At 37.9% G+C, this 10,994-nt stretch overlaps 3 protein-coding genes across 3 annotated transcripts in view; 2 read left to right on the plus strand and 1 right to left on the minus strand.

The window, feature by feature from the left end:
* Nucleotides 1–10,994, plus strand: part of RpS3 (ribosomal protein S3) — a 261,493-nt gene that overhangs the window by 145,067 nt on the left and 105,432 nt on the right. The window lies entirely within an intron of this gene.
* Nucleotides 1,628–4,300, minus strand: LOC108014862 (ubiquitin-conjugating enzyme E2 J2). The gene is made up of 4 exons (XM_017081078.4): nucleotides 3,827–4,300; nucleotides 3,279–3,747; nucleotides 2,584–2,654; nucleotides 1,628–2,520 (listed from the first exon to the last, which is right to left on the minus strand). The coding sequence occupies exons 2-4, from the start codon at nucleotides 3,577–3,579 to the stop codon at nucleotides 2,035–2,037; spliced, it is 858 nt and encodes a 285-aa protein (XP_016936567.3). The 5' UTR covers nucleotides 3,580–3,747; nucleotides 3,827–4,300; the 3' UTR covers nucleotides 1,628–2,034.
* Nucleotides 5,025–7,429, plus strand: Pex11c (Peroxin 11c). The gene is made up of 4 exons (XM_017081080.4): nucleotides 5,025–5,216; nucleotides 6,482–6,846; nucleotides 6,927–6,986; nucleotides 7,044–7,429. Exons 1-4 carry the CDS (start codon nucleotides 5,148–5,150, stop codon nucleotides 7,249–7,251), a joined length of 702 nt encoding a protein of 233 aa, XP_016936569.4. The 5' UTR covers nucleotides 5,025–5,147; the 3' UTR covers nucleotides 7,252–7,429.

Genomic DNA, 10,994 nt, shown 5'->3' on the forward strand with positions numbered 1-10,994 from the left:
ATGATAAAAATACAAACTATTTGTATTATAATACAATAAATAAAATGTAATAGGTACGATTTGTTTTTATTATTGCCTGGGGTAATTTATATACCAATGTATTTATTTTTCCTGTGCAGATCCCACGGCATAAAGGCAGCTCCAGATGGCCAGCGAACTTGGGGGCACATGTCCACCAATGAGGCGTACTTAATGATTATAGCATTTGTTATTTTTATTTATTTATATTTATTTATCTGCCCGGTCGTCTTGGCCGTGGGCACTCGCTTTGTTTTGGCCATTATTTTTATGGCTCAGTAGGCCGACTTCCCCCGGTGGCCATCGAACTGCCAATGACCACTCCATTCATGTTTTGTTTTCGTGGGCTTACCCGTGAATATTTGCTCAGGATAAGCCGCTTAGCCCGGCAGCATCGACATTTATTGCCGTCAACTAATGTCCTTCAGCTATTTGTTGGACATTTAAGCCTGGTCCGGCGGCGATGAGCACATTTGGGGATTTGTTTTCGCTGGCGAACAATGAACTTCTCGGATTCCCGGACACCAGTGACCTCTTTTCGGGCAAGTGATGCTTATAAATGCCAAGAACAAATGAGCAAAAATTGCACATCCGCACGAGCGTCAAAAGGATAAGCCGGAAATGCAGGAGACAGTTTGGACTTGGAGTCCAGTCGCCATCTTGGTGGACACTCCAAATAAATTCCGTACAAAAAGCACAAGCAAGCCCCAAAATCCCGCCCATCTTCACTCCCCATAAAAATACTTGATGACAGTACCAGAGATATTTCGGTTATGGGGTCTGTGTGTCCCCTTTTTCTCTGCCATCCGGGATATCATTTAATGTTTTGTTTCTTCCAGTGGGTTTTCTCCATTTTGTGCAACCAAAATTGGCTTAAAACTGCTGCAAGTTCATAAAACAAACAACCAAATTTGAAAAGTTGCAAGTGGCAGCCGCAGACGGAAACTTTGCAGCTGAACTTGAAATTTACGTTAGTTAAATTATCAACTTTGGTATAAAAAAACTTTCATCACAAAACGAAGTTTTCGTTTTGTTCGTCTGGTTAGTGAGTGGATTCCCTTTTTTAAAATCTGGGAATAATAGTTCTTCAATCCAGAATTTAAAAAAAATATACAATAAATTTTGGGTAATCATATAATGTTAGATTTGGGAACCCACAAAATAATTTGTATATAATTTCACATAGTGTATTCTATTATTTCCCTCTCACTGTAGTTTTTACTTCAAGGACATTACTCCTTACAGCAATGGGTTCTAATTCGCTGTAACCAACAGGCAGAAGGCCCACCCTCGCCAGTAATAAGCGTCATGTGTGTAATTTTGGCTTAAGAAGGCCAACAAAGTAGCCGCAGAGACTCGTGGGCGTGTTGAGCTGCTTAAATGTGAAACATTGTTGGTCATCCTGGCTTCCGTTTATTGGATTTACTCATACTCACCGAGAATGAGAAAAAATAATAGCCGGCAGCCAGCGACTTTGGTTCACACTTAAGCCGCTTTGCCAGCGAAAAGCCAACTACAAATCACAACTTATTATAAAAGTTGAATCAACGTCAGGCAATTTATGGTGGCTGAAAATGAAGATCCATTTTATAAGCAGTAAACTGGCATGTTAAGTTGGCTAATTTGTACACGAGCTCATATGTTGCCGTTCTTCTTTATTCATTTACAAACATATTCCTGGCTTCATTCATTTTGCATTAAACTAGGCTTTAATAGTAATGAATACAATAACAAAACAATTTATAAATTTCACAAATTGAGTTTAGAAATGTGTGATTCTGTGTTGCAAGTTGTTATTGCCAATTATTTCAGACTAAACAGCGATCGTGGGTTTAGTGGGAATGGATGGCGGGGGCCTGAGGCGGTAAATTTTTTGGATAAAGCGGGGTCTATAAATACTTCCCAAGCGGTACTGAATCCACGAAGACTACGTTAGAGTAAACTAGATTAAATATGCACACGCATACGGATGTGTAACTATATTTGTATATAAATATAGAGGCTGTGTCGTTACTTCTATTCCTGATTCAGGTTCTTGATCACGTAATTAACAATGAGGGCAAATATCGCAAAGCAGATGATGATCACCAGGTTTGAATAGACGGACTGCCAGTTAAGGTAGGAATTCCGTGCACTATTCTGGAGTGCCGACGCTCCGCCGCCACCGGCCAAATCCGACGGACCCGCCGCCCCGCCATCAATGGCATCTCCTGCGTTTAGAGGATTGGCTAACCCACCTCCCGCCAGATTTCCATCCGCCGCTGCCAAGGCCGCTCCATTGGCCAGCCCATTGGAGCGCTTCGCTCCGCTTGAAGTGGAGGCAACTCCGCCCGCCGCAGCCGCCTGTGTTCCTTGCAATCGCAGCTTGATCTCGTCGACCACCTCGGGAAACAGCTCACAGAAGTTGGTGTTGCGCAGGTTAAATGCTAGCGATTTTTGAGCAAACACTTGCTTGTCATAGTTCGACGACTCGATGGATCCCAGTGTGGGTGTGCTCTCCAGCTGAAAGATAGATAGATCGATTTTAGTATCTATGGATGATTAGGTATTTGTAAAGGAACCTACCATGAAGCTCAACAGTCCAGTGAGAATTGTGCCCACACACCAAGTGGGGTTCCATGTGTCCGGATGAAAGTCTAATAAGCAAAAAGAAATAGAACAAATTATTAATTGCGTGGCTGAGCTCGCTTATTAGAAAACGTTATAAATCAGATACAAATTAGATGATGATTAACGAAAAAGGTTGATACTAAAGAAGTTTAAAAGCCTTTCCTAGTATAAGTGTTACAGATAAGATAAGAAATCATTATTGTTGTTTGAGTTATCTAGGAATTGTGCGTCGCCGAAGTAGAAATTGCCGTGTCTGAAGTTTATTATTAGCCTTGCAAACTCTAGACGATTATTAAGTTAAGATAAACTGGTGTTTTAAAGACATGTGTTAATTGAGCTGACATAAACAAAGATTATATCCTCAATCTACTTGATATGTTCGATCACAACTATTTTTAAATTTCTGTGCTAAGTTGGGATAACTATTAAGATTCCTTACTGTAAGCTTATCTATACAAAATAGAAGATATTGTTTATACATATCTGGCAATGTGCAAGTATAATATTGTGCTTAGTGGGTTATTCTTTGTGTGCTCAGTAGAAGCCTCTCAATGTACCACATCTCTAAGAAAATGCTGACTAATAACGATTTCCCCGAGGTTTCTTCGCCGATTACTGGTGTAGGACCCATCCTAGAACCATCCTCATACCTGATATGCTCAAGCACAGCCTGGTGTTGGTCTTGAAGCGTCCGTTGGGTGTCAGCATGTAGATGGAGGGCGGCTTGAAGGGGAACTCGCGCGGGAAGAGCAGGGTGCCGTGGTAGTAGCCGCCGTAGTAGGGCGAGTCCTCCGGCCCCTTGACGCAGTAGTGCCACTCGAGGATGTTGTTGGGCAGCGGCTCGGCGGTGATGTAGGGCAGGGGATCGCGCTTGAGGCGCATATAGTCCTGCTTCATGCGCGACACGGCAGTGGGCTGCTTCCGGCCGCCGGACGCCGACGACGAGGACATATTTCCAATTGGTTTGGTTAATTTTTGTTAACTAAATCACAACCGCCCGTACGGAAACTGAAAAGTTGTGCTGCTAATTTGGAGGCGACGATCGAACACGACTGGCCTACTGCGATATTTTTCTCAGTGCAGCAGCTCTATTTGTAGATAAGCGATAGCGACGTGGCCCTGCAAAGTAATTTGCAAATCAATTTAGCTCCCCATGGCTATAATATCTGGTTGTATACATATGTGTACATATACGTACCTTCTTCAAATTTCGGAGCTATCAAAGGTTCTCTGGTTCGATTTGTTTATCCTTCCAGTCCCCGCATGCGATTCCTCAAACTCGATTGTTTATTGTTTAGTTTTCTAGTATATGCAAACAACCTCGGAACTGAATGCGTTTCCTAATTGTTGTTGCTGCTGTTACTGCGCTTTTGTTGATTTTTTTAAATTGCAGCGAAATTGTGTGAGAAAACAACGCACACACACAGGCGCAGACGTACCCACATGCACACAATCAGGCACCCACACACGTGAAGGTGGACAATTAGGGCTGGAATTTGATGTATTTGATGTATCCACGGGCTTAATGCGGTGCAGTGGGCGAGCCTTAATCCGTTTAATCGCTTGTGAGCTCGTTTTTATGGGGTTTCCACCGCTGGCAAAGCGATAATTTCCTATTTCGATGGTAAAAAAAATAGTTAAATTTAGTGGTACCAGACGATGAAATTAGATTTACCCAAAATAAGTGTTACCAGAAAGTGAAAATACTTTTACGGCACATTTTTTCACACTTCGAATGTGGTTGATTACACTGTCCGAAATAAAGATTAATTCAAAAACCATGAATTTAATTTTAACGATGTATGATATGCGGAAAGGTTATGCTTCTCAACTATTCATCTTAATACATAATAAATTTTACTTTTATTAAGAAATCGCTTTTGAAAAACACTCTAAAACGAAAACCACTGGGCTTAAAGACAAATAAAAACAAAATTTCCATTCGTAGCATTATCTGTAGCAATAAGCACAGCAAAAAGAGCAGCATAAACCTAGCAGGGGATAATGATAAGGACTGATGAGAAACCCGGCAAATTCAAAGGTTCTAGTCATGACATGAACCAATTTTTTCAACAGCAAAGAAATACAAAATTATTAATAAATATGTGCGTATTGACGAAAGATTGTAGTTAAGGTACAGACAAGCTTCAAAACAACTTTCAAAAAAGTTGGCATAAATAAAGTTAAAATATTTTCGAAAAAAAAATTTTTAGATACTGCTTTGAATTTTGTTATCCTTTTCTTTGGTGTAATTTTTTTCGTCTAAAATCGGATTGTATAAAAAAATGTATATAAAAAATACCTATTTTGTAATGTGATTCTTGGTTTAGCTATTTTCTGGACTTTTTCCAGTGGAAAAACAATCAGCTGTTGGCATCACTGATGGACGTCAGCTGTTTGTGCTGTTTGGTTCCCGCCCGCGATTGACAATTTTTTGTGGGTTTTCGCTGTTGTGTTTCAGTTCGAGTTTTTGCCTGATATAAAACGGGTACCGTACCTGGTCTTCAAAACGAGCCATAATGGGCAGTACGACAAAGTTTGTGAACGAATTCTGTGATATTATCGATTCCTATGGGGGACGAGATAAGGTAAAGCATAAAACCACGGCCCAATTCGCCAAGTAAATTTCCAAATAATTAGCCGCACACCTGTTTATTTACGTTTTTATCGAGTGTCTTTCCGAAAATGATCAAATTTAAAAATCGCATCGTGGCATATTGACGGGTTTCGCTTTGAACTGGTCCATAGAGGGGCTCGGTTGAAATTGAAAGTCAATCAACAGGTTTTCACGGTGTTGTTGTAGATGGCATTGGATTGGGGGTCTTGGGTCTTCAACGAGGAAGCATCGACCGTTTGGACCTTGTCTTACTTCTTTCGTTTTCGCTATGGATTATGTGTTTCGCTTCTTGCTTATCAGTCCAAGTTTGGCGGCGATCGAGTCAAGATAATGCTAAATACTATAGCCGGCAAACCCTTAACCCGTTCTCAGATAAAGAGGATAATACGTTACGAACGAAAGGTTTGTTTGGTATACCCAACTGGAAACACGCAATGCACTTGGTAACACCCACTTCAACCACCGCCAGTTTTTGTACCCTTAATGGGGGTGTTTAAGGAATGATGTTATATTAGGGAAGAAAATAAATTCCATCCATGTATTTTGTTTGGAATTTCTAGACTGCATTGTTTGTTTTTCTGCAATATTATCAATCAATCCAGAAGATACTATGAGGTATAATTGTCAATCTCTGATAATAAACACCCAAAAAGGTAAAAGACTAATTCATAGTTGCAATAATTTTAGACATTTATGGTATTTGTATACTTTTAATATTTATTTAAAGCTCTGTTATTAGAGCCCTGTTATTATAGTCTCAAATATACTTCTTATTCCGGCTATAAGGAATTTAACGAGTTATTAATAAACATAAAGTTCCGAATTTTGAATAACCGGAAGGGCAAATAAACTTCCTCTATCCGAACTTCATTGCATAAATAATTCATTGATGACAAAACAAACAAATTGAAATACTAATGGGTAAACAACGTAACCACCCGAAACCCATCCTGGCAGTAGGACCACCAGGAGCACTCCACTGTCAGCCATTCGACGAGATGATTGTGGCTTTTGTTGTGTTCTTTTTATCGCTGATAGTATTTTATCTGTTTGTGACAACCAAGCAATTTCACAAATTGCAGGGGTGACTGGAGATTGGGGTCAGGTAAAGGTAAACAGAGATGCAAACTCTCGTGATAAAATAAACACTCGGCTCAGGAAAATGCGCAGAACCTGTTAAAATTACGACATCGAGTATATATGAAATTTAATACCCGATTTTTTTATTTTTTCCAGGTGATGAAGGCACTATGCTATAGTGCCAAGCTGGTGGCCGGCTATCATGCCAAGCGGAATCCGGATCTTGCCAAGCGCTACGCCACCGCCAGCTCAAAAATCTCAGGCGCGCGAGCCACCCTGCGCCTTATAGATGATATACCCATGATCCAATATGCATTGGAGTATGGATTGGGCGAGAACGAACCCGATCGCATAATGGCAGTGCTGGGAGTGACGGCGAACATCGTCGATCTGTTGTATTATCCCATCGAGAAGGTCTGCTGGCTGGCAGAGCACAAGATTGTGGACGTCAAGAATGCAGATAGTTGGGATAATGTCAACTCCATATTCTGGGTTCTCTCGGTGTACCTTAACCTTATGAGGTAAGAAATTCCGGGTATTCTCAAGATATTTTACAATGAGTTTGAGTATTGATTATTGATTATTTAAAATTTTCTTCCAGAACAATGCGGAATTTTTCTTTAAATCAGGACAAACTAAATCGCACCAACAATATTAAAGAGTGAGTAGCAAAATATACCTTTATAAACGACAACTTACAAACCTTCTGAATTGCCAGCTTGGATGTCAAAACCATCACCAAGCACCGCCTGGAGATGGTATCAATCGTTCGGATTTCCCTCGACTTTGTACACGCCGTCAGTACGCTGCCCAAGGGATATTTGTGGGGTGGCAAGCTGTCCACCCTCCAGGTGGGGGCTATTGGCACTCTATCCGCCGGCCTAGGCATCTACCAGATCTTTGCTAAGAGAAAACTGAACAAGTAGTCGCTGCGCCTTCGTATTTGCAATCTGTGTACTCGTATTTGTTGATCAGAATTTTTAAGCTAGTCGATAACCCTTTTTGTACGTTGCGTTTTTTGTACGGCACTCGCAGGTGTTTAGTCAGTAAGGTCCCTTAAAAAAGCACAAAATACACGCTGAATAATTATACAAAAAACAAGAAGAGTTTTTGGTCTGTGTGTCCTTTATTATCTGTTACTTCTTTTATTGTGTTCTGTTAGATTCCGATACATGTAGTTCAGTTTATTTTTGTGTTTGCCCTTCGTAGCCATCAAAATGGATTTAACTTAAAGTACAGGCTCCCGCTCCTATATATTGTCAGACCTCTGGCGAGGGTACTTTACCAGAGTTATTCATATTATTGGTTGTTCACGCGAACGATTTGTCGGTTTAGCAGTCATTGTATACAATGTTTCTTAGGCATATTTAAAATACTCATATGTCTGATATTATACTTGTTATGCATGGTTTCAGTTTAAATATTTGGATTTATAGATTACATGAGGGACCTGGATCAGCTGCTTGGGCTGTTCCCAATATCTGAGCTTTGGTTTTGGTTAAAAATAACATTCGTTAGTAAATATATTTCCATTGTACATAATTTATTTGCTTGTTTGTGCCGCAAGCGCGTAAATATTAACAGTTACTAGTTATTATCTTTTTTAGTTTGTTCTGCTTGCCTGCTTCCATAAGTAAGCTCTTTAGATGTACGAAGTATGAATGAAGTTGTGTCTATCGTTTTATTATGGCCCTTATGTTTGCTCTTTATGCAACGGAGTTCATTAAAATTCCCGTCATTTTGATAAAGATATTTTTTGGGATTTGTTAATTTTCGATAATATACCTAGCTACATGAGTTATATACTTTAATTATTGTTATTAATATTATTTTAAATATCTCCATCTCCTATTCCTTTTTCATTGCATATTCGATTGAAGTTTCTCGCTCCATTTACAAAAAAAGCCTCAAAAAGTTCCCAAAAAATGTTCATGCATTCAAAATATGTTCAACTTTGTTCCATTTGCTTTTGTAGTTGTGTGTGTATCTGTGTTCTTTATAACCATAATGCAATTTGAACTCTTGCTCATAACAATATATATTAATTATTAGTACATAAATAGGTATATATTTATATTTGTATTATATTGCATGATCAGCGTCCGAAGTTTAAAGCCTTCCAATCCAGGTTCTAACTTTTTTTCTACAGTAAAACTGCATGTCCGTCCCATTTAGGGTTGCTATCGATATATCCGGAAATCCCCTGAACATCGGCTACGGTTTTCTTGTAAAGAAGTTAGGCCTTCAGTGGGGGGCTCAAAAACCAAGGACCAACTGTACTAGGTATTTATGTATATATTTATTCTTATCGGAAGCTATTTAAAATGGCACTGCAGTAATTTTGTTTATATTCCTATATAAGGTGGGAAAATCAATTAGTTGGGCCGCAGACTACCTCCTTTTATTGAAGGAAGCGCTGCGCCCGTTACTAAATATTCTTCTAATCATCCTTTATCTCATCTTCTGTTATAACAGTATACGAATTCGGGGCTCTAACTCAACTGGGGATTTCGAAGAAACCCCTTTGCCCCGCAAGTAATTATTAAAATATATGTACAGTGGGGGCCAACAGTTTAGAACACTGACGTAGTGCTGTGAAACTAGAATACATTTTTGTTTTTTAACAGGGACCGTAATCGTTAAGTTTTTTTTTAAAACTCAAAAAACAATCAATTTTTTTGACCAAAAAAAAAAAACTCAGAAAAAATAATTATTTTTGAGTTTTGTAATAAAAATTATTTTTGATGAATATTATAAAAATCACAAATTTTAAAATCATGATGAAAATGGATAGGCAATCCAAAGAGAATCAATATGGTATTTTCCTTTTCCGAGTGTGTCGATTCAAAAAACAGATCAATAATCATTATTTTTAGTCCCTGTTTTTTAATAAAGGACTAGATTTCTATTTTTATCAGGTTGTTAACAATTAGGTCAATAATTTGGCACATACACTTATTTTCTACTTTCTTCAGTTAAGTTAAAAAAATTTCCAATCAAAAAAGAGGGTTCGTGTACTTAATTAACATTAAAAAAAATCAAAGAGCAAAACTCTCGAGTGCGCTAAACTCTTTTCCGCCACTGTATATGTACGTGTATGTATATATGTGGTATTTGATTATTGCATTAAAAGCTTAGTATTCCGTTCTGAATTATTTTTATATATTCCTTGGTGTATATATAGGTTGTATAATAGTCTTTTTAAAAACCGTTCTTATTGCATTCTTATACTTATTCGCTAGGCTTACGCTTAACTTTAACACATTTGCCGAGCAAATATTGTTGGTTTAAAATTCAATTTGCAAAGTTCTTGCTAATGTTCCCCCAAAATGTGTCTCACATGTTCGCTTGTGTCTTTGAATACAGTTGACAGTTTAATCAGTAATACGATAGTAAAAATATGTGGTATAGGGTTTCGAATACGAGTAGGAGTTAGTTTAGAGTACAGTATAGGTTAGTTAATGCGTGGTAGAGATATCGGCATAAGTGAAGAAATTCCTTCGCTAGAACTTCCTCATTGATTCGCACCTCAGCTGAGTTTAAAAATAATTACTCTGTATAGTGTAGAATGGCTTAGAAGTAGACGTATAGATAATCGGATGACTTGCGTCAGTAAAATATGTTTATTTTGTTTTATTTATATGTATTTCGGATTGTTAATTATTTTATATTGTTGCCTAATTACGCTTTGCATATTTTCTTAATGTTTCATTTTTGGTTTTTTACTTTGCTAAAATTTAATATTATCGGTTTTGCGTGGGAAGCGTTCGATTTTGGTTCCTTTACATTTCGTTTAAACTTTATTTTGTCTCTTCATATATGGGATTTAATCTTTGATACATTTGTTTAATCTCCCTAACTTGCTTTTGGTTTTATTCAATTTTGATAGGAAATAAAAAGGTCGTTTTAAATAAATTGAAAAGCCAGTGTGGAAAGTTTAAAACTGTTTGCTTCACACATTTGAGTGTTAATTTAAAATTCACGTTCTGTTTGGTTCTTAAGCTTGTAAAAGCGTTAAAAACGTTAAAGTAAAACTGTGTAACATACGATCGAGATTGAGTCGCCAATTGAGTTTTGCCGAAATAGCCTTAAAAAGTTCCATTTAAAAGTCGCCCAGCCTGGGCATTTCTTCATTTGATCCGTTGGTTAATAAAAATATGGTAAATTTTATAGTTATTTAAAATTGTTTACGAATATGTATGCATGTAGTTGTATATTTGTGTGCTAGTGTAGGTATTTTAGTGTACGTGTATGTGAAATGTGAGCTTGATTTTTGCGAGCTAAAAACACTTTTTGTTTCCAATAGATCTTAAACATTTTGCTGGTTTTAATAAAATAATGGTACTGCCTTCTCAGCCACCTAATAGTTATTAAGGCTAAAAAATTAATTTAAAAAAGATACGTCCCCTAACATTTCTCCCGTGAATCCGTCCAATGAGTGAAGTGAAATAAGGTATTTTCTTGTTTCTTGTTGTTGCAGTTGGAGCATTTAGGTTTTTTCCTATAAAGGTAAGTCTTACGATTACTAATAATTCAGCTAAAGCACCATTTTATCTGTATATCTGTACAGTTATGCTCCGCGACCCCTGATATCCATTTACAATCTATTTTCTATACTTAATTCCCGACTGCTTTCGCTTGGTAGGCAAAGGATGTGGAATATACAATA

The sequence above is a fragment of the Drosophila suzukii genome, chromosome 3 (assembly GCF_043229965.1).
Source record: "Drosophila suzukii chromosome 3, CBGP_Dsuzu_IsoJpt1.0, whole genome shotgun sequence".
NCBI lineage: Eukaryota > Metazoa > Arthropoda > Insecta > Diptera > Drosophilidae > Drosophila > Drosophila suzukii.